This window comes from Tamandua tetradactyla, chromosome 3 (assembly GCF_023851605.1).
Source record: "Tamandua tetradactyla isolate mTamTet1 chromosome 3, mTamTet1.pri, whole genome shotgun sequence".
In the NCBI taxonomy this organism is placed as follows: Eukaryota; Metazoa; Chordata; class Mammalia; order Pilosa; family Myrmecophagidae; genus Tamandua; species Tamandua tetradactyla.
The window spans coordinates 10,394,292-10,417,672 of record NC_135329.1 but is presented as its reverse complement, the minus strand read 5'-3'; the positions used below and the strand labels follow the sequence as shown (position 1 = coordinate 10,417,672).

At 54.6% G+C, this 23,381-nt stretch overlaps 1 protein-coding gene across 2 annotated transcripts in view; it reads left to right on the top strand.

Moving 5' to 3' along the window:
• The first annotated feature begins 504 nt into the window (after positions 1-504).
• CIB4 (calcium and integrin binding family member 4) overlaps positions 505-23,381 on the top strand; it is a 59,166-nt gene continuing 36,289 nt past the window's right edge. For both annotated transcript variants that reach the window (XM_077151819.1, XM_077151820.1), the window contains exons 1-3: positions 505-631; positions 1,062-1,096; positions 10,375-10,471. In XM_077151819.1, coding sequence (XP_077007934.1) covers positions 578-631; positions 1,062-1,096; positions 10,375-10,471 — 186 coding nt within the window. In that variant the 5' untranslated portion in view covers positions 505-577. The remainder of the gene's footprint in view (positions 632-1,061; positions 1,097-10,374; positions 10,472-23,381) is intronic.

Sequence of the window (23,381 nt, the reverse complement as noted above, 5' to 3'; positions counted from 1 at the left end):
ACTCTGGGTGGTTTTCTAGACCTTCCCCTCACCTTTATGGAGAACCTCTTTACTGGCTGCTGTTCACATGACCTGAATTTGAGGGTGTCCTCTGTTTTTCTGGGACTCTGGGTGGTGGGGTGGACAGCCCTTGTCGGTGCTTTCCTGGGCTCCCTTCCTGGGGTCAGGGTCTGTGCGTATTCACCTCTGGATCCCCATGTCTGGCAAAGAACTTGGGGCCGGGTTCTGGCAGCAAACGCTTATTGATCAGGGATTATTATCTGTTCTAACTCAAATGATCCTTGTGACATTCCGTAATCATTATCCCGGATTTACAGACAAGGACACTAAGACAGTAAGTGGCAGATCTGAAATTCGAACCCTGACTTCTGAGCCCATACTCCCCAGCCGTACTGCTCTTGGGGTGATGTCGGTTAGCCCTGGGGACCACGAGAACCTGTTTCTTGGCCCATCAGGGGCTCAGGTAGAATAGGCAGAAGGTGGAATGCAGGTCACCATGGCAACCGGGTCAACTGGTCATACCAGGTGGTGGTGGCCTGGGCTGAAGTTCTCCTGCTGGAGGAGAAGGGGAGGTGCCATGGGGCAATGTTTGAGGTACCAGATGCACTGGGAGGACCTGGAGGAGTACCAGGTGGGTAGGTCCAGCAGGAGATTCAGAGCAGGGGTGGGGGTCCCCCCGAGGCAGGTGGGGTGCCCGGGAAGACTCTTTCCTGGGGCTCTGGAAGACCTGAGGTGGCCTCACCTCTGCGAAGGCAACGTGTCCATCCACATGGCCCAGACCCGTCCTCTGAGGGTCTCCTGTTCCAGAGCTCAGGGTTTGGGTCCCATCTCTGATCCACTCACCAGTTCTGAACCACTGCCTCCCCTTCCAGGGCCACCGGAGGCTGGGCGAGCAGGGAAGGCCACCATTCCTTCTCGGGGCTGGGGTACCTCCATCTCGCCAGCTGTGGAGTGAGGGCACAGGCTCTCCCCTCCGGCCCCCGAAGCTCTGGCTCCCCAAAGGGACGATGGGCCCAGGGCTGGACTGAGGGGGCAGGTCACTTCTTTGTGGTTTGTTGTAGGCCCTGACCTTCTTGACCAGAAATGAAATTCTGTGGTGAGTAGAGGACCCTGGCACCCTGGCCCCTCTCCCTTCCCTGGTCCTGAGCTGATTCTCGTCCTGGCGCAGCCTCACCCTGCTCCCCGAGTGTGGTCCCTGCTCAGAGCCACTGAGCCCTGGAGATGGGGCTGGGAAGGGGCAGGTGGAGATGGAGCCCCACCCCGGGGGCCCTGGAGGCCCAGCTGCTGGGTGGAACGAGCCATCAGGTTCCAGGCTACTCTTCCTTTCCTGGGATTCAAGGGAGGGTCACATCACAGCCCCCCAGAGCTGGACGAGCCTCTTCGGGAGAATGGAGAACTGGAGGGACGCATTTGGGAAGCCAAGGGCCCCAGCCCGCGATGGCCATTCCCCGGCTGCTGCAGCCCTCCCTCCTCCTCTCCCTTCCCCCCAAGCCTCATTTCAAGCTGTAATGTAAGGTGGAGATGCTACAAATGCAGGGGACCCGGGGGAAGTAAGGCTACCAGCAATGAGTAAGCGCTTGGCTCGAGTTAGATGCGTGAGTGAGGTCATGAGTTGGGGGGAAGGCCACTTTTAGACCCTTGGGGCCCTCTCCTTTCCCCTCATCTTCCAGCCTGGACTCACCCTCCCCAACCATCACATCTGGCCCAGAAGCCACGCTTTCCACACAGGGTCTCAGGTGGGGCAGCGGCTCAGCAGGCAGGAGGCACTCCAGACACAGATGGGAGCTGAGGGACAGCCAGGGCTCAGGGGCCACAGAGACCAGGGAGTGTCACGAGGCTATGTACTTCCCTTTAACAAATGATATCCCCTCGCTTTGTTTTAAATATAGAAAACAGGATGATGAAACTCCAGATAACCCTACCCATATAACCCCAATTGACAGTTTTTTAAACTAGCATGAGTAGAAATAAGAAAAAAGCTTAAATGGTAATGGGTGATGCTACCACATGGATGAACCTTGAAAACATTATGTTAAGTGCAATGAGCAAGGCACATAAGGACAAATAGTGTATGCTCCCACTTATAGGAAATATTGAGAAATAGCAAATTTGTAGAGACAGAAAGTGGATTAGAGGTCAGCACAGGGTGGAGGGAGAGGGCAGGAGGAGTTGTTTTTGATGGGCACAGAGGGTTAGTAAAGTTTGGGAATTTTGAAATGAAACAAAAGTAATATCTGAGCATGGCTAGAAAATTCAGATAGTATAAAAAGTTTTAAATGAAATAAGTGTCTTCTTCCTCTGTTCCCCAGCCTTCCCCCTAAAGGCAGCCACTATGTTCAGTGTCTTATCTAGGCTTCCAGAAAATTCCTGCACGCATAGACTTCATCTATATCTTTTAACATTTTTATCCCCAAAGTGAAGCATTCAGACCGTTCTGCACCTTTTTAAAAACTGTTTGCATCTTGCACAGCTGTGCATGAAACAGAGAGCGCGTGGCCTCATTCCTTTTTAACAGCCATGGAGCATGCCTTCCTGTGGACAAATCGTAATTCATTTAACTAATCCCTGTTGTGGACATTGAAGTTGTTTATGCTTTTACAAATAATGCCGTACTAAACATTTAGGTAAAAAGGGCTTATCCACCAAGTGAGAGTGAATCCACAGGGGACATTCCTAGCCGCAGAAATGCTGGGCAAAGGGTAGGTGTGCTTAACGTTTGGAGAGACAGCACAGTGTGCCCTTCGTTGGGACTGTACCGATTTCTCCTCTCAGCGATGGAGCATGACACATCAGCAAATTGTTCCATGCCAGAAAGGCCAGAGTTTTCTAATGGGGCTTTGGGGATCCCCAGGGCTCCCCACACATGCGGAGGCTGCCAAGGAGCAAGCACAGTGGCAGTGGCGGTGGTGGTGGTGACGGTGGGGTCAGAGGAGAGAGAGAAAGATGGGAGGGCTCTGGCTCTCTCTCTTGAGCATAGCCTTCCATTTGCATTTGTTCTGCATTGATCCTCTGAGAAATATCTTCTCAGCAAACAGCAATCCTGGAGGCTTCTCTCTTCTGGACTGCTCGCCCAGGCCCTGAGGTGGCTCCTGCCCAGACCCTGTTTCTCCCCAGCCTCTATGTTCATCGAAGGCAACTCCCCCTGGAGAAGGGCAGAGCTGCAAATATGCTTTCCTGGAGAGGCAAATCCCCATCAGTGCTGCCAAAGAAGGCACCGCTGCAGTTCCAGCTTCTCTAACAATTTGCTTTCAAAGTCCTTCTGGCCTGCCCCCTCTTTGGACAGCTCCATTCCTGGGCATAAGAGGCCCTACTCTACCCATGGGGAGCTCCTTGATGCCCCAAAGGACCATCAGTGGGACTCTTTGGAGTGTCATTGAACAGGAATGGTCAGTGCTGGGGGGGCTGGGACGCCACTGGGAAAGGAAGGCAGAGTGGAGGGTGGAGCAGCTCAATTCCTAATCTATTTCTCCAAATTGGAGACCTTCAAACAAGACAGGGTGGGCCAAACACTGAGCAGGGGCAGAAAGTCCAAGGTGGGGGTGGGGAGTGATACCAGAACCAGCCCTCTGCTGCTCCAAACCAAGGCGAGTCTCTGGACCCGGAATTCGGCATCCTGGGAGCCCGGGAGAAGGGCGGCTGAGCGTGCGGAGCAGCTGTCGGGAGCTTTGGAGGACCAAGAGAACCAGGGAAGGCTAGAAGGCTAGAGCTGCTCACATGTCCCCAGTTCAAAAAGGGAAAGCCACTTTGACCTGCCCATTCCACTGGTATCCGAGGTGAAAATAAATCCTGATGTGTCCGTCAGTGGAACTCTGCCCTAAGAAAGTGGGAGAAGGATGTTTATGTTTGACATGGAGCCATCGCCAAGATATATTGCTAAGTAAAGAAAGCAAAGCACATGGAGATGAGAGCATATTCTTCCATCTGTTTCCTGCACTCAGAGGAAAATAAAGGAATAAAGAAGAGATGAACCTGTAAGGACAAAGTGAGCAGAAGAGAGGACAGCGGATAGGAGGGGCCAACACAGATTTCGGAAATGGAAAGCAGATAGATCCATGCTACAGCCACAGCAGAGCAGAAAGCTGAAAGCAAATTGCCCACAGGAGTCAGGATGATGTAATCAAGAGCCCAGGAAGTCTCAGGGACCTCTAAACACCAGAACGTAGGGTCATGGCTGAAAACAGAAACATAGATGGAAAATCTGAAATGATTCCTTCTCCTTCCCTGAAATCCACTTGGCTCCCAAGTGGAGAAGACAGGAGTTTCCATCGGGAGGGAGTTGTCAACCCGTCTCCAGGAACTATAAAGGGCACAGTGGCTTCCTTGTAAGCACCATTGAACATCAGGATGCATTAGATATATGAGGAAAGAATAAAAACCTTTACTAAGTCATGTCATTGTGACTTTTCAGAACACCAGAGATAATGAGACGATCCTAAAATTTCCAGTGAGAGAGAGAACACATTACAGGCAGAGTATCAGGAATCACAAGGACTTTGGAAGACAGTGGCTAAGCTAAATGCCTTCGAAATTCGAAGGAGAAATTATTGACAATCGAGAATTAAGTCCTAGCTCAATCATTAATCAAGAGGGAAGGCAGAATAATTCTTTTTTTGACATCAAGCTCTAATTAAAAATTGCTCTCTCATGAATCTTCTCTTGGGAAGCCTGTGGAGGACGAACTCCATTAAATTGGTAAGTAAACCAAGGGAAGAGAAGATGTGGGAGCCCGACACAGAAGATTCAAACACAGAAGAAGGCACAATGTATTACCAGGATGATAGTGAAGGGAAGCCCAGGTGTGATGACAGCACAGCAATCTGGAAGGCAGTTCAGATTGGAATTGAGGAGTCAGGGGGTTCCAGGAGAGATGTCCCCAGGAAAACAAAGTGCACCTGTAGAATGTGTCATGTTGTTTGACCATACCGAGAAGAAACTACTTCTCTGCAGACAGTTTGGGGTGGAACAATGACAGACACAGTGAAACTTAAGCAAATGAAACATGAAGTGATTAACAACTCAGGGGAAAACAAAAAGCCCTGTAAGAAAGAAAATGTCATCCTGCTGCACTGGGGAGCTCAGCTGTGCACAATACTTGCATCTTCATCATAATCATGGAAACCCTGGATTTTGATTCAGCCACACTGTTCTAGATTGGGGGGTTGGAGGAGGGGGAAGGAGTATGCAGAGGGAGAATCTTCATCTCTCATAGCAGGACAGAGGAGACAATGTTTATAACGGAAAAAACCCCAGCAAGTGGCAGTCTCAGTATAATGTTTAGAAATCCTACGTGAATATTAAATTACCCAGAGAAATACAAAAATGCTTTTAAAATGTCGATTCTGGAGAAGCTGGAGTATTGGATATTAGTGATTTTAATGGTAAGCTTTAGAGGACTATTTGTGTTTTTAACCTATTTAACTGTATTACTCAGATAAACTAGACTGGTGTATCCAGGAGGCTACTGTTCTGGTAAAATAAAGGTATATCACGAGCACACACACACACACACAGAAAATAACTCTGATAGGATGCATAAACACATACACAAACTGATGAGAGGGCAGTGTTTTGGGGGGGATCTGGGGCTGAATGTGGTGGGGTTGGTGCTGTGCTGTGCTTGTGAAGTGAAAGATTTGGAGCTGGGTGGACCCACAGGCTACCACGGGGAGCCCAGCGGCACTGCAGAGGCTCAGAGAACAGGTGGCATGGGATGCTCAGGGGAAAAGAGGCCATTGCAGGCTGCCAAGACTGAGTCGGGCCAGGAGAAGCCCCAGCCCCAGCCCATCCATCCTCTCGTCCGTGACTTGCATTGGGCCACCCAGGTCTGGTCGCCGGGTTTGTGGCTGGCAGAGACAGCGGGGGGCGGGGGGGGGGGCCCACAAGTGAAGCCTTGTGTCCTGCAGCCGGTCCCTTCCCAAGCTTTGCTCTCCCAGAGAGGGGCTGTCCACCCTGAATTTCCTTTCACATCCTTTTGGTCTCTGAAGAAGCAAGGGCCCTCTTGGCCTCGGCTTCTGCATAGCCCTCTCAGACTTGTGGTTGTATCGGAGGCCCCCCAGTTCCCTGCCACCCAGAAGTCTCTACCAGGCTCAGCCCACAGGCCCTTCGAGAGAACTTTCTTCAGCTCTGGCTGCAAACCCTGCCTCTGGGGTCTGTCCCGGCACAGCTCTCCCCGGCTCAGAGCACTCGCTCCCCAGGCCCTCGGGGGGGGGCCCAGCCTGCCACCTCCCTCTCTGGGCCCCTCACCCCCGCCCAGACCACCGGCCCCTACCTGCCCTCTCCCCTTCCCTCGGGCTCCCAAATGACCTCAACCCTCTCAACCACTGTCCTCCCTCTCCCCTCCCCTCTTCCCAGCCTCTAACTCATGAGCCAGCTAATTCATACACAAGAGTGAAAGACTGACAGCCCTGGGGTTGGCGCCCCCGGGGTGCCAGAGTGCTGAAACAGGGGACCGGATATCCCAAATGAACCTCCCATGAGTGGAATTTAGGGACATGTGACCAAGTGAAGAATGTGGAGGGTGACGGCCCGGTGAAGATTTGGGAGCAGAGGCTTCCCCGGGTCCTTGACCCTTGCCGAGACCCAGCGAGGTTTCGGGTCAGCGTGACGCGGTGGGAGCTCTTTGGATTGTGCTGTATTAAATGGTCTTGGGGTTGGGCCTGGGGCTGGGCTGGGCGCCGGAAGCCTTGCTCTTCTCTCTTTAGCTCCCCTCTCCATGGCTCTGTCCCCGTTGTTAGCTCCGGTGTCCTCCCTGGAGCACGACAAAGTCAGCAGGCACAGTGGGCCCAGCCCTGGTTTCTGGGTCTGAGGCTCAGCTCTGCCCCCTACTAGCTGTGTAACCGTGGGAGAGCCTCAGTTTCCATGCGTGTAAAACAGGGTGATGCACCTGGGAGAGTCATTGACCCTAACCGTACCCAGCTGTGTTAGGGCAATTAACTGTTCAAATCCATGCCGGTGAGATAGAGCAGGGCCCGGCACCTGGGGGCACTGCCGAGCAGCATGTGGCTGTCTCTCTCCCGGTATGATTAGCCTTTTGTGCAAATGAGGAAATCGGCTCAGAAATGCAGCCATTTGCCCAAGGTGACACAGCTTGGAAATAGCAGAGCTGGGAGCAAAAAGCTCCATTTCAGGCTAAAGATGGGGCTATTTATAAATTGTGAAAAGCCAGCAAACTGGCCGACTGCACCGTGGAGCAAAGAACTGCGGACCCCATGGGCTACGGGGGAAGCCAGGGCCTGAGCCCAGGCTGGAAGGAGCTGTGGCCGTGTAATAGAAACTTGTAGAACTTTTCCATGCCTGGACCTCGCCCTGACCCTGAATAAGAATCTCTGGGACTTTTTTTACAACCTCCTCACATAATTCTAATGTGCCCCCCTGAGAACCTCTGACTTAGAGGGTCTCAGAGGCAAGGGTGGGGGCCCCAGGCAGAGGTGCAGAGAGCTGGAACCAGAGGAAGCTGGGGGCAGAGGGAGCTGGGGGTGGGGGTGGAGGTGGGGGATCCCTGAGACCCTCACTTAGCAGAGGGACAAGGACGCCCGGGCCTGCTTCTCCGGGCCAGGTGGGAAGGCCGTCACTGTCTGGGGCTAACTGATTGCTGGCAGGCGGAATGTGTGAGATTTTCAAACGGCTTTGACTTTTAGTCCATTAGTGATTAACTCGGCGCTCCGTGAGAGCCAGCTGACCCACATTTAGAGGAGGAGAGGGTTTCGGGGCAGCCAAGACTCATCTGCAGGCAACAGGCCCGCTCTCGGCAGCCTGGGGACAACAGCTGGGGACAACCCCCTCCACCAGCTTATTCTTGGCTGTGTGACCTTGTGTACACCCATCACCTCTCTGAGCCTTGCTTGGCACATCCATGGAAGTGATCACTCCTACACTCTGGGCTCTTGGGGGACAGGGTGTTGGTGCTGAAGCTCTGGCTTTAACACTTACCCCCTGTGACCTCGGACAGGTTAGTGTCCTTGAGCCTCAGTTTCCAGGTCTGTCAAATAGTGGTCCCTTAGGAGATTGTGGAGCAGGTGGCATGTTAACTGTCCGTGGGAGATGGCAGCAGCAGCAGGGAGTCCAGGGTGGACCACGGGTGGGGTGGGGGGGGCAGTGGGAGCGGCCTGCCCTCAGTGCAGGCCCAAGGGGCACATTGCCCTAGAGAATTTTTAAAAACTAATACAACTTACTAAAAGTTGGCTCACCCCAGCAATTCTAACAATGCCCATGGTCAAACACTCCTTGGGTTGGGTCAGACCACTTCCGCCGTCTCCAGCCCTGGGGTCACCCCTGGGGCACCCCATATCTTCCTTGCAGTCCTGCAGGCTCTCCTACCCCTCCCCCACACCTCCTCTGGAGAAGATTCCACATCAACATCTGCACCCACATCCCCGCTCCTCCTGAAGTTGTCACACGTTCTCTCAGTGACTTCCCCGCTCCTCCCGAAGTTGTCACACATTCTCTCTGTGACAGTTCGTGGCCCTTACAAGGCTGACACAGGAATCTTCAGAACGATTAGCTGTCCCTTCTCATGAGTCGGCAGGGAGCCATCTGATGGGGTTATCTCCCCACTGCGCAGTCAGAATTTGAACCTATCTGTTGGCTCAGAGAGGTCAGGCAACCTGCCCCAGGTCACACAGCTTAGTGGGCAGAGGGATCAGGATCCAACTGAGGTCTGCCCGCCTCTTTTCTGTCCCAGCAGGACACAGGCAGCACCCTCCACTGGGGTCTTTGAAGACACTTTCTAATGAAGGAATTATTTGCAGAGGCCAAAGGGAAACATGGAGGGGTGCTGAGCCCCCCAGGGCCAAAGCATGTGGAAACCAGAGGGCGAGGGCACCCGGGAGGCAGGCAGGAGGGAACAGCTGCTGGGGCCCGGGACAGGGGTCCAGGGTGGGTGGGAGGCAAATGGAATCCTGAGCCATTCCACGGCTGGGTCTGGAGGACATTTGGCAGCCAGCGGGCTGTGAACAGACAAGCGGCTTCCTGGGGGGCAGCGGCTCCGAGCCCCTGGTGCTGGGCCTCGGTGAGGGTCCAGGACCCAGTGAAGCCTCTGCTCCCAAATCTTCACCGGGCCGTCACCCTCCACATTCTTCACTTGGTCACATGTCCCTAAATTCCACTCATGGGAGGTTCATTTGGGATATCCGGTCCCCTGTTTCAGCACTCTGGCACCCCGGGGGCGCCAACCCCAGGGCTGTCAGTCTTTCACTCTTGTGTATGAATTAGCTGGCTCATGAGTTAGAGGCTGGGAAGAGGGGAGGGGAGAGGGAGGACAGTGGTTGAGAGGGTTGAGGTCATTTGGGAGCCCGAGGGAAGGGGAGAGGGCAGGTAGGGGCCGGTGGTCTGGGCGGGGGTGAGGGGCCCAGAGAGGGAGGTGGCAGGCTGGGGGCCCCCCGAGGGCCTGGGGAGCGAGTGCTCTGAGCCAGGCACGACGCGGCGCTTGATCTACCTCCCCTCATTTGGGCCTCAGAAACTTGCGGGGTGAAGCTGATCCCCCCTCTGTAAAGATGGGGTGCAGGGGCTTGGTGGATGCAGAACTGCTTGGCCTCAGCGCTAGCAGGCGGCAGAGTCGGGACCCGAGTGGGGTCTGCTGGGCTCCAGAAACTGTGCTCTCCACAGCCTTTGGTCCCTCCTGTGCCACCGCTCACACACGGACACACATGCACACATTCACACGCATACACACCCATGCACACGCTCACACCCATGCATGCATGCACACCCACGCCCGTGCATGCACATGCGCCCCACAGCCCCTCCCAGCTGCGTCCCGCTGGATCTCCCTGCCCTCCAAGGCAGGGTCGCCGCGGCCCTTCCCCCGTGCATAGGGACGAGGCTGGGCAGCTGTGCAGAAGCAGGTCCCCGGCCACCCCCTGTCCCCTCCACGGGCCCTGCAGCCACAGGAGGCTGCTGCGACAGGGAGCCCCGTCCAGGGCGGGCAGGGAGGGCCCGAGGCTGAGGAGAGCTCCCCCGCTCTCTTCCTCGCGGGGGTCCCTCAGGCGTCAGCTGGGCACTTCCAGCCCGCCCCCCTGGGGTGATGGGAGACCCCGATACAGGAACGATTAGGGAGGTCGCTGGGGGTCTCGGGTTGGTTGTGAGGTTTGCTGGGGCAGGCGGCTTGGTGCGGGCTCGGTGGCCCCCCTTTTCTCCCTGAGACCCAGAGTGGGGCGCCCCAGGCTCTAAGAGTCTCCCCATTGTCAGGTGGGGCAGGTCCAGGGTGGCGGGAGCCCTCCACGCCCCGCCATGCTGGGCCTCGCCGGGCAGAGCGTGTCCGCAGGCCGCGCCTCAGCCCCGTCACCGGCCCCCTGGCCAGGCCTCCCTCAGGTCGCGTGTCAAGGGTGACATGACCCGCTCCCCCGCCCATCTGCCGTCCTGCCCGTCTCTTCTCAGCATCCACGACACCTTCCTGAAGCTCTGCCCCCCCGGGAAGTACTACAAGGAGGCCACGCTGACCACGGACCAGGTCAGCTCCCTGCCGGCCCTGAGGGTGAGTGCTGGGGCCACGGTGGTGGGGGCTGCTCGAGGGTGCTGGGTGGAGGCCCTGGTGCTGGGGGAGGGGTCGGGGCAGCCTTGCTCGCGGGGAGGGGGTCTTGATCCCCCAAGCAGAGGGCCCAGCGTTTCCGTTTCTCAGCACTTCCCCATGCGTCTGGCCTCACCCTCTCCTCAAGTGGGTCCTGGGATGACTGACTCCCTTTCTCACCCCCCAGGACCACTGGTGAGGGGCTGAGGGGCCTAGGGGTGGGACCTGCCTCTGGTGCCTCGGCTGGCCCGGCTGATGGGTGCTGTGGGGTCCTCCTGTGGTGCCCTTGGAACCACAGCTTGTGGCCCACCCTGGCTGTCTGCTCACCGTCCACTGAACCCCTACATCCGCTGGCTACCCCGGTGCTATCTTTGACAGTTTATCCAAACTGGAGCACATGGCAAGGTGGGGGTCCCTGCAGCATCCTGGGGCTCTGAGAAAGCTGGGAGGGCAGCTGGGGCCGTATGCCCAGTGCCCTCCCCAGCACTCTCCTCATCTGCACAGGTCGCCACGAGGGCCTACTGACCTCAGGGACTTTTGGAGGGCCTTAGAATGTTCTCAGGTTCTTCCCTGAGAAGCCAAGAGCACGTCCAGGGGCCCGACCGTCTTCCTAAGCTGTCTTCTCCCATCTCCAGGGCCAGGGGGGACACCTGCACTTCCGCTCTTATTCTTTAATCCCCCAACCCCCACCCACCCATTTAGCCTTTCCTCCCGGAGCCAGATGTCCCTGTTAGACGCAAGGGGGTGTCCAATCCTCGTCTCTTTCTGGCTCCCCTCCCCCCAGGGCACACCCCTGCCAACCAACGTCACCAACATCAAAGACCCAATCGATGTGCGAGGCCCTTCCCTGGGCCTCGGTGTCCCCACCTGTCAAGTGGGTGGAAAGCTGGGTGGCTGGCACTGCCCTGTGCTCTCCAGGGGCCCTTGTGTCCCAGCCTGGTGGGACTGCAGGAGGGACCAGCCTTCTCCACCCCCATCCTTCCGAGACACCACGTTTGCATCTTCCTCCCTGTGGTGAGGTCGTGAAGGGGCCCCACCCTACCCTCTGGGGTCAGCCTGGAAGAGTCCCCAGAGCCCCACAGTAAAAGGACTCCCAAATCACTTCTGCGATTTTAATTAAAATTTTTAGAAGGCATAGAGACACAATGTCAGGTTAACAAATCACAGCGTGTCAGACTTCCCTGTTTCTCATGCAGATCTCGGCAGAGAAATGGTCTGAATCTGTCCTTGTGCAGTGATAGCCCACCTTCATTTCTGTCTGGGACAAGAGAAGGGGATGTGGGGATGGAGTGGGAGAGATGTGTGGGGGGGGCCACTGGCCAGAATTCAACAAAAGGCTGCCGCGTGGCCCCTCCTGGGGGGCAGGCCTCTGCTGGGGCTCTGCAGAGGAAGAGAGCACACAAAGCCGGGGCCTGAAATAGAGGCAGGAACCCAGAGGGCAAAGGGATGAGAAAGGGGGTGCGTGATGGAGGGGAGGGGGGAACTGGAAGGAGCTAGAGTCCTGTGTCCCCTGATGTCCCCCACTCACGCACGCCCATCCTTACACTCTCCCTCCCCACACACGGGCTTGAATCTGTACACAGCATGTGGCTGAGGCTTCTCTCAGACCCAGACCGTCCTCTCTGGACCTGGGGGGAGGGGTGGCTCGGACAGGCATGTCTCACGGGCAGTTCTGCCCTCCCTGGCGTGGGGGCTAGTGTCACTGCTCTGTCTCAGCATCTGTGAACATCGAGACTGGAAAGAAACTTGGAGACCACACAGTCCATCTCCATCAAACACTCCCCAGCTTTGTATAACCCAGAGAGGGAAACGACTCGCCCAGGGCCACTTGGGCCACAGAGGGCAGGATTTCGACTACCAGGCAGGGGTCTGGGCTTTTGGCTGAGCACCTCCTCTGTGCCCAGCTTTTGCAAGGCACCCGGGACAGCCAAGGTGCTGGGAGGGGGAGGGGGCAGGCACGGAGTTTGGTAGGTGCCCCTGTGGCGCCCACACTTCACACAGACCCCACACACCCTAGTCCGGTCTTGTCCCAGCCTGCTGTGCAGGGAGGGAGCCAGCAGAGGCAGATGGGGCCAGGTGAGAGCACAGCTGGGAACCTCCTGGGGGCCTTGGGCTTTGCATGGCCTTGAGGCTGCAGTAAAATTTAGGGGGGGAGGGGACTAGAAGAGGCATGAGGGCTGCTTCTCCCTCCATCCCAGACAGGCCATACTTGCAGGGCTGCCCAGGACTCTGGGGCCGTTTCTGGGACACTTAACACCAAGAGCTTGTTCATGGGAGAGGGGCTGAGAACTAAAGGATGGTTTGGGTGGGAGACCTTAATGTTACCTCTTTCGTCTGAGGGATCTTTCTAAATGCTCTTTATTTTCTTCTATTATACAAGTAAATCAGTTTGTTGTGGAAAAACTGGAAAATGCAGAAAAGCAAAAATAGCAGAAAAATCATTCATTAACCCACCTCCAAGGGATAACTGCTATGACCATTTTGGCATCTTTCCTTCTAGACTTTTTTCTATGCAGATACATAAATTTTTGTTGGTATCACATTGACATTTTTGAAGGTTGCTTAGAAAAAAGTTTTTCCCGTTGTTGTCTTTCCAGCTGGTTTTGAACAGCCAGACCTGTCTCACGAACTTAGGACACTGAGCCATTGCCATGTTCAGAGAAACTAGGGGACAGGGCTTTGGACCTGAGGCAGAAGCTCTGGGTTTGAATTCACTTGTTGGCCCCGTGACCTTGGGCAGTCGCTACACACAAGGACTGATTACAGGGGAAAACGCAAAAGAATAAACAAAGCCCAGTCAAAGAAGACTAGGTGGGCAGGGGGTGGGGGCACCTGAGGGTGAAAGGCTGTGCTGGGAAGACAGAACCCTCCCGCTGGTTGCAGAGCCCAGATCCAAGTCCAAGGATGTAGATTTCATGACAATAGGGGAAGCACTTTCTAGTCATCAAAGCTGTGCACGGAGAGAATGAGTGCCCTTGCATGGCAGTGATCTCCCTGTCACTGCAGGGAACCAAGCAGAAGCCATTTGGGCTTGGCAGGAATGTTCTAGCACACTCATGTATCCAAGGGAGATTGACTGGCATGAATGCCCTAGCACCCTCCTCACCTTTGGGTCTGTGATTCCGGTCCTAGGGCTCAGTCTTAACCTCCTTTGTATCATCTACCTCAGTGTGTTCTTGGCTTTGGAATTTCATAGTTCGAGATGATTTCCAGAAACAATCTTTTGGGGGAGGGACTAGAGATGCCAACTTTCAACCGTGCCAAGAAAGGACATTTAAATAATAGATCCTTTACAATCACCTTCATTTCATTTTTTTAGTGTTGATTTTAAAACAAAAACATAAGGACTTAAATCTCAGAAGCAAAGGCACTTCTTTCTATCCACATCCTTCTTTGTCCTTGTTTCTCCCTCTGTCACCGACCGCCAACAACTTCATTACCCACTGTCTTAGTTTCCTGAATGCTAAAACACATACCCTACAACCGGTTGGCTTATACAACGGGCTCGCGGTTTTGAGACCAGCAAAAGTCCAAAACCGAGGAGTTGGCACAGCAGTGCTTCCCCCACAAAAGCAGGCGTTCTGAGGAATGCCTGCCCACGGCCTTGCAACTTGGCTTTCCCGTTACAATGGCCCTGCACATGGCTTGTCAACTGTCTCGCCCCCGTGGCTTCCTCCCCGTATCCAATTTCCTTTGTTTATAAGGACTTCATCATATTGGACGGAGGCCCCCTCATTCAGTCTGGGTGTGCCTTAACTAATATCACCTCCAAATCTACAAGTGGGTTCACACCCACAGGGCCAGGCGTTGGGGCCTGAGCATGCCTTTTGTGGGGGACGTGATTCAATCTCCAGCATGGACCGTCACTGGTCCTCGGATCAGCTTTTGGGGACTGAGATCTAGTACGAATGATCCCTGTTCTACCTCTTTCTTTTCCTGGTGATGCAGAAGCCTTCCTTCTCAAAATGCGCAAGGGGAGTTTTGCCGGGAGTGGGGGTTAGGGGTCCCTCTCTCCTCTGTCACCCCAAGGATGGGAGAGCTGTTTGACTCACGCTGCCCAGAACATGCCTTTGGAAAAGACTTGGGGAACTGGGCCCCAGGGAGCTCTGGGTGCTGATGTAATTTGATTCCGCGGTCTCAGTGGTCCGGGAGGAGAGCTCTGTGTTCTTAACTGGGGCTCAGTTGTGGAAAAAGTGGGTTTGTGTTAATATCGGGAAGGGTCTGCAGTCAGCAGAGGGTAGGAGAAGCCTGCTGACAAGAATGGACTGCTGGGCCGGGACATGGTGCCCCTTTTCTACTCAGAAGCTTCTGTTTTCTTTTTTTTTTGTCTGCTGGTCTATTTGGTATATTCAAAAGTGAATTAGCTCAGTGTTTCTGTTCTTGTAAATAATTATCTTGTTTTGTGTAAACACAGATGAGTGTGGCATGCTATGACCTGGGTTTCTTGTTTCCGGGATCAGAGCTTTCTTTGTGTCCTCCCGGGATGGCCAGCAGCAGGGCCTAGAGGAAGATCCCATGGTCTCAGAGTTTGCATACTCAACTGTGCTTTGACCTCTCTTTGAACTCCCTACCCTCTTTTCTTCCGGGTTTCCCACAGGCAGGTTTTCTTCGCAGGGCCTATTTCCTACTACATATTATTCCAGCATCAATTCTGTAAAAGCTCAGAGAGGTTTGGAAATCTGCTCAAGGAGGTACTCTGGGTATGGTTCTTAAGGTTTCAGCTCCACCTCAATTTCCATTTATCCCTGTTTTTTCTGGATCTTTCTGCACCTTGATCTTAGGCTGGGGCCTATCTGCTTAGAACAGCTTACAAAGAACTTAATCCCAAGATTGAAAAGCACAGAAAAGTCCATTTGATATTTATTTGACCTCTCAAGAAATTAGCAAAGTGGGGAGAGGAGGGATTAAAGGGTATTCCCTAAAATCATTTTTTAGTTTTTAAATAAAGATTTTCCATGCACACAGAGAATCAAGCTACCCTGGAGGGGCTGCCTCCTTCCCTGCTCTCTAGAGGCAACCATTTCTCAGTGCTGAGCTGATTCTTTTGGTATTTGCCTCCCTATCTCTAAAGGGCACACTTTTGTTCCCACTTCCTGATATTTCAGTCTTTGACTTCCCCCTGGAGAAATCAAGTTAGTTCTTTCCCTTCCTTCTACTCCCATGGTGCACATCACTTCGCAGTCTCTCATCCTTCCAATATAGTTACATTGTAATTGTGGCTAGATCAGCATGCAGGGTTTACATTATTTTCATTGTGTGTGCTACTCAGAGCTGAGCCATGTTATATAAACTGTGGTTTTCCCCCTTTCTGCATGATTTTTTTGTCGTTGTTGTTCCTGGATGTAACCATTGTTTCTGCTTAGTACTTGCCGTGAAGTGGCCACCAAACCTCTGTCGACTGTGTGACTCTCCTCTAATGACATTCAGAAGTAGGAAATTTTTTTTTATATATTTCATTTTCTTAGCAAAACCTCTCCTGGAGCTTTCCAACCCACTCTGATCAGACTGGGCTGCCCTCTGGCCTGGAATATGTTGTCACTCTGGAATGTCCTGGGTCTTCTCATCTCTCTCCTGTCTTCTTCTATCTTCATTTATCCCCATTGTTTTGGTGGAGAACATCCTCTTGTAGCCTTCTGATAAAGGGTGCCTGGGAGGTAAAGGTTTCAAGATCTTATAAATATGAAGTCTTTATTCTCCTCTCATGCTTGACCGAAATTTTAGATGGAATTGAATAATAGGTCAGAAACAATTTTTCTTAAGAATATGGAACGCATTGTTTTATGCTCAATGTTGTTTTTGAGAAGTATTAAACATTTTTCCTGATTGTTTTTTTTTTAATATGACCTGTTTTTTAGTTTCTGGAAACATGTAGGCTCTTCTTGTTTGGCATCAGTGTTCTGAAATTTCCAATGATATTCAATTCAATATCCAATGATGTGCCTTGGTGTGTGTGTTTTCTCTGGGTACTGGGCATGCAGGGGACTCATTCAGACTGGAATTTCAGTATTGCAGTTATGGAATGTCTCACTGAATTAGTTCTTTGGCAATTTTCTCCTTTCTTTATTCTTTGGTCTCACTTTCTGGATGTTGTACAACCTGGACTACCCTTTGCTTTTTGTCTCTTCTCTCCTATTTTACATTTGTATCTCTCGGCTCTTCTTTCTGGGAGATTTCCTCAGCCTTATCTTCAATTTCTACTTAGCTTTTCATTTTTGCCATGATGCTTTCAGTTTCCAAGAGCTCATTTTTGTTCTGATTATTCCCTTTTTAAAAAATAAATAATACTTTCTTATTTTCCTAGATGCAATATCTCCATTGATCCTTCTCCGAGGTGCATTTTTTCCAGATTGCTTGTTTGAGTCTCTGTCTTGCAAGTCAGAGACCTTCCTAGAATCTCTGGTCATTGTCTCCTGATAAGTAAGAGTGAGGGGTGGTCAGGTGGGCCACCATGGCTCAGTGGAAGAGTTCTCGCCTGCCATGCTGGAGATCTGGGTTCGATTCCCGGTGCTTGCCCATGCAAAAAAAAAAAAAAAAAAAGTGAGGGGTGGTTGTTAAAAAGCTGTTTGGAAGCTCTGAGACCCTGGGTGGGGGTTATCTGACAGGGACTTTCATTGGAGGATGAAATGAGTGGGCCACTTCTTGAAGATTCCCTAGAGAAAACAGTAGTAAAATTCTGGCAGCCGGCATCCTAGAGCTCAATTGGTGTAAAGGGAGGGTGGGATCTCAGAGTTCAATGGGTGGCATGTGGTCAGTTAATCCCCAGTTCTCCACCGTGCCTGACGTCCCCCCATGCAGGAGGCCTCTGCTAAGCTCTCCTGGAGAATGGCCCTGCAGGAGGAGAATAGGACAATCACTCACCAGGGTCTAGTGGGGAGGGGTCAAGAGCTCCAGCTGCTTTGAAGCACTCCAGTCAATTCTCCTTTCAGTCAACCTCCCCCTGCAGTAGTTCCAGGTGCTTCTGGGGCCAAAGGTTTTAGATGATTCTGGGATGTAAATCATGTTGAGTCTCAAACTTTTCCCACTGCTTGCTCCAGGGCTTGCTTTCTCATGTCTGCTGGGTCAGTTACTACTTATTATCTGCTCCCCATTTGCAGAACAGGGTAGCTGCTGCGCTTTCTCATGTTCTCTCTGGTTTCGTGGGTAGCACCTTTAAATACTCCTTTTATCTTGGTTTTAGTGGGTGTGATGGTTAGGTTCTGGTGTCAATTTGGCCAGGTAATGGTGCCAGTTGTCTGGTCAGGCAAGAACTGGGCAAACTATTACTGCAATTGTGGCTGGTTGATAAGGCAGAGGCTTGCCTCTTAAGTCATCAGTCAGTTGGTTGCATCTGTGGCTGACCACATCTATGATCAACTAAGGGAGTGTCTCCTGCAAATGAGATAATCCAGTCAGTTTGGATTGGATCCAATCAGTTGAAGACTTTTAAGGGAGAAGACAGAATTTTATTTTCTTCAGCCAGCCAGCCTCTCCTGTGGATTTCATCAAGGCCCTTCATCAGCATCTACAGATTTGGGATTCTTGCATTCCCATGGTTGCGTGAGACACGTTTATAAATCTTATATTTACAGATATCTCTTGTTGGTTCTGTTTCTCTAGAGAATCCTAATACAGTGCGTTTTAAGAGGAAGCAAAAGTAGATGCAAGCATTCAACCTGTCATTTTTACCCAGGAATAACACAAGCATTCCTGGTGTACAGCAAAAATTACCAAACACACACACACAATCCACACACACACACACACACAAAAAAAAACAACCCTCCTCATTGCTGCCCTCTCTGAATCTTCATGCAGAGAGCAGGTGCCACCTCCAGCAGGTGCCACTGGGCCCTCCTTGGGCCCAGTGAGAACGTTACTCTTAAAATCAACAGTCCCACTTCCTCTTGCAGAGTCCCAGGCAGGGAGGGGCCCAGGAGGTCTCTGAGTTCTGGAGCCCGTTTCCGAGGAGTTTGAATCCAGCAGTCCAACTGGCCTGAGAGGAGATTGGGGTGGGCAGGAGGCAGTCCCGGGCCCTCCAGCTCCTTCTGGTGCATTTTTGATCAAAGCCTTTCTTTTGACAGACAAAGAAACTGAGGCTCACGGATGGGAAGTGCCCTGCACAGGGTTCCAAGGACAGTCCGAGGCTGAGCCAGGTCTGAGCCCAAGCCTCCGACCCCATCCCAGGCTCTCCCCATGCTCCGTGCTCTGAATTTCCACCCCATCCCGAGGAAACTCTGCATTCAAGGTTTTACCCATGATTTACACTGACTCCACGCTCCCGTGAATTCAGTCCACAGATGGCCCCGTGTTCAGCCCGAGAGCAGAGAATCGAGCACGGAGGGAAGGCAACGGGCAGGGGAGGCTGTGGTCACCCACAGGACAGCTGGGCCCGGCGCTAATCCTCCTGCTGTATGTAGGCCATTACCTTGAGCCCCTCCTTCACCCTTGGATGTTTTTCCTGGCTTGCTAAAAACAAAAGCAGCAGATTGCTGGAGACTGCAGTTGCAGGCCAGGGCCCCAGATATCCAATGCCATTAGTTAGGGTTTCTGTGGTTTACTAAACTCTTTCCACATACCACCTCAATGGATTATCACAACAGGTGATAGATGCAAGGCATGGTGGTATTTGCCCATTTTACAGATAAGGAAACTGAGGCTCTGAGATGTTAACAGCCTTGCCCAAGGCAACCCAGTAGCAAAAATACACCTGAACCCAAGATTTCTGTTTGCCCTTCTCCTTACTTCTTTCATCTTCCCTGGAAACAGAAGTCGACGTCAGGGGGCAGGTGGCCTGTGCGTGTGTGTATGTCAGCGGGAGAGGGGGGGAGGAGCTGGAGGCCTGGACAGGGGGTGATGCTGGGGTGGGGCCTGCAGGGGAGAGGCCCTTTTCCCCAGCTATGGCTGGGGCGCCCCGCGGAGCCAGCCCGTCGGTCAGCCGCCTCCATGCACGGGGCCTGGAGCTGGTGGGGGGAGGGAGCTGCGTCAGCCCCCCACGGCGGCTGGGCCCCACCCCCACCCCGCGCCCGGGCTCCTGCGGCGCGCCTGGGAATCGTCCGGTTCCCAAGTCCTCGGGCCAAGCCAGGCCCCACCCCTCAGGCCCGGACTCCAGTGGATCGAAGGTTCCACTGGGAAAAAAGGGAGAACAAAGGGCCGGGCCTCCCTCGCCGCGGCCGCCCGGGCCTCCCCGGCTCCCGCCTCACCTCGCAGGGCGCGAGGTCGCCGGAGCCCTCCAGCCCGGCGGGGACAGGCGGGCCCCCTGCGGGTGGGCGGGGCCGGCGCCCCCCCAGACCGGGTGGGGTCCTCCGCGCCTCCCCGCCCGCCCGCGGCCCCCAGCGCGCCCCCAGCCCCGCCCGGCTCCTGGGCTCCACGTGGTCCCGGACTCCCGGCGCGCACCCGCGGTTCGGGCGCGTCTCCCCCGCGCTGACCGGGTGGGGTGGCTCGTCCGCCGCGCCGCCGATGACAGGCCCCCGAGCGTCACCCCCAGCCCCGGGGAGGGTCCGGCCCCCTGACGCCGAGTCCCAGCCGGGAGGGTAATTAGGCAGCTGGCTCGCCCCCTGCCTTTTCCAGCATCATTAGATCTTTTTTTTTTTCCTGACAACTTCATTAGTTAGCAGGCCTCAGAATTGGCAAAAATCCTTATTTAGACATCCAGCCAAAGAATCAAGAAGGGGTTTGTTGCAGAAAAAGCTCCGTGGTGGAGGAGGCATTCTCTGTCCTGGCTGAGCCGGCCGTGGAGGGCCTGGCCTGGCCCCGACACCCAGGGTCCTCGGGCGCCCCCTGCCCCGCCCAGGGCCTGGGTTTTCTGGCCTCTCGCATGGCTGCGTCCACGCCTCCCACCCGGAATGTGGAGTCAGCTCCGGGCTGAGTTTCAGCTTTTCCCTCAGCTGCCCGAATGGCCGTGGCCTGTCCCTTCCTCCTCTTTGGCCCCAAGTCTCTGTCTTGTCCCCAGGGCTGTGCCTGTGGTCCTACGCTGGGGGCTGATGTGGGGAGAGCCTTCTGCCCTCGGCCGCCCCCTCCCCACCCCAGTGCACCCTGAGTGGGCGCCTCTGCCCCACCCCCCCCAGGGGCGGCTGCCCGGGTGGGTGGGGCCTCTCCGTGGGGACAGTGAGTAGACCTCCCGCCCCTGGCCTGGGCACCGTCGTATCTCACGTGTGGCCTGGGGTGGGACCCGAGAGGTGTTTTGTTGTCATTTATGCGAGCTGACCCGTCCTCTGCCCCCTCACGTGTTGTCAGGTCTGCTTAGCCACCCCAGGGAGTAGCTGCAACTTCAGGAACAGGGTGACACAGTGACCAGCCCCCTGTTGCCTGGCCAGGACCCAGCCTGGGACCGCTGACCACAGGCCCCCTGTCCGTGCTTCACAGCACACATGTCCCTTTCCCTGGAAGTTTCCAGCGAGGCCCACCCAGGTCCTGCGGTGGTTCTGTCAGTGATTTGTGATTTCTCTCGAGGCACTGGAGCAGACGGCTTGTGTTCAGGGTGGGGCAGTGGGGAGAGAGTGGGCCGTGGGACCCGATCCTGCCTGTAAGACCTGCCTGTAAGGTGGGCAAGGCCCTAACCTTCTGAGACCCAGCTTCCTTGCCTTTACGCTGGGAATGACAACGTCCCTCTCCAGGGGTGTCAAGGGTCCCGTGAGAGGTGTGGTCAGGCCCGCCTGGGCTGCACTCCAGACACCCACAGCCCCTTCCTGCCCCTCCCGAGGCAGCAGCGGCGAGGCAGGCAGGAGTGAGTGCCCCTCTGCCGGACGACCACACTGTGGCTCGGGGAGGCGACGGGGCTGGGCTGGGGGCCGGGTGGGGGGGTGCTGGGCTGGGGGCCAGGCGGGGGGCCGGGCCCTGACTCGGCTGGAAAAATGCCAAGTGTCAGAGGTGAGACGTGGGCGGGGCCTCCTTCCAAGCTGAGCCTCCTTTCTCCCTTCTGCAGACGACACTGATGGGATGATTTTAAAATATTGCTTGCGCCCAAATTCTGCAGCCGTGCTGAGGGAGGAGGCGGCAGAGGGGGTGGGGGTGGCGGGGCCTGGGGACATGCTTGTCCGGCACCTCGGTCACAGTCCTGCAACAAGCCCCATCTCCAGAGTCCTGGTCCCCGGGGCCCCTGCTCAGCCTTCTGGCTTGGGGCTTGATTCCATGCATGTCTTTTCTGATAACTTCATTTGTGCCCCCTGAGACCTCAGGCTTGTTTAAAAATAGAAAAATAAACAACACTGTTCCTGAAGTGCCCCCCAGCCCCCACCCCGAGCCTCCTAATGAGGCGCTGGCCGGGCTGGCAGAGCTCCATTCCCAGGGTTTGGGGCCCTCTGCAGGCCTGGCCGCTGCCACCCTGCAGGGACCTGCTGCCCGGAGCATTGAAGGGCTTCCCAGTGGCCTGAGCAGCTACGGTGGGGGGGACACACACTGTGCCCCTGCCTGGTGCTGTCAGCTGCCTGGGCTCCCGCAGCTAGGGTGCAAGGACATGCTCACCCACGGCGGGGGTATGGGGGAGTTTGGTGCAGGGACCCTTCTCCCATTCTTAGCTCTAGCCCCAAACACCTAAGCCAAGGGGTCCGCAGACCCTTTCTATGCGCCAGGCACGGGGTGAGGCTCCCAGGACACAGCCCCTCGACTCTCCCAGCTTTGGGTTTGAAGTTGAAAGTCCTGGCTTGGAGGCTACATATGACCTCCATTTTCCCCATCTGCAAAATGGACCTAATGATAGCAACCCTGCGTACCTCAGAGGTTATGAAGACTGGATGAGAGGATGGATGTGAAAATGCCAAAATGCTCTGGAAAAGTGAATGGGATTTTTAAGCAGCATTAATAGAGGCATAGCACGTGGCAGGAGGGAGGTGACTGAGCTTCTACCAGTGGTGGTACCACATGGAGTGTTTGATATGAGCACCTTCCTGCAGGAGGGTGACAGGGAAGAGGGCAGTTTACCTGGACAGTCACCAGGCTGTCTGAGGGTCCCAACACCACTGGGAAGTTGGCTAAGAAACTGGGGGTGTTTCACCTGGAACAAAAGACTCAGAAGGACATAGCTCTCTACGTATTTGCAAGAGTTGGTGGGTGGAGGGGGAATTGGATTTTTGAGGAGTTAGATTGGGCCCCAAAGGTGCAACTAAGGTGAGTTGGAGAAGTGACATTGAGGTCAACTTTGGTTGACTCTAAGGCAAAAGTTCCCGAACAGGTGGCACTGTGTGAAGACAGAATGTCAAGAGAGAGGGGGCTTCAGCTTCTTGGGCTCAGATTATCAATGGCTTCCACTTGCTGTGAGTCCCTGCGCTGTACCCAGCCGGGCTCGGGGAGAGGGGGTCGCCCTCTTTCTGCCTGAGGCCCCATGCCAGGGGCCAGCCCCTCCCTGACCAGCTACTGTGGCTCTGTCTCCTGGTGGACACCTCCTGCAGCAGGGACGGTCACCGAGGAGAGGGAGGATAAAGCGGTCCCATCCCTCCCTCGAGTCCCATCCTCCTGGGAGATGCCACTGCATCAGCAGGGACACCGGGAGAAAGGGGAGGTAGGAACCACGCTGCTTTCTCTGGGGCTGCAAACAGAGGGCAGGAAAGCAGACAAGGGGTCCCAAGTGCTCTTGAGCCCTATGGAATTATCACCAAGAATGCCATCATTACAAGCCATCGACCTTCGGCTACATACTTTAAGTGCAGGCGTAGATGGACACTTTAAGAGACAAAGGCCCTGATATACAGCTGGGGCCCTCTGGACTGAATTTTTATTCTGATTGATCATTGCTTGATAGGACCTATGTTTGCTGCCAGGCTCGGAGAAAAAGAGAGTCCAACTAGCCCCTCGCTGGGCCTGGGAGCCAAGAGCCCAGGTCCGCCCGGGGCCCGGCCCCCACCCCAGAGAGGGGAGCTGAAAGCAAGAGTGAGAGCACCTGTTGCCAGCCACCGAGAGGGAAAGT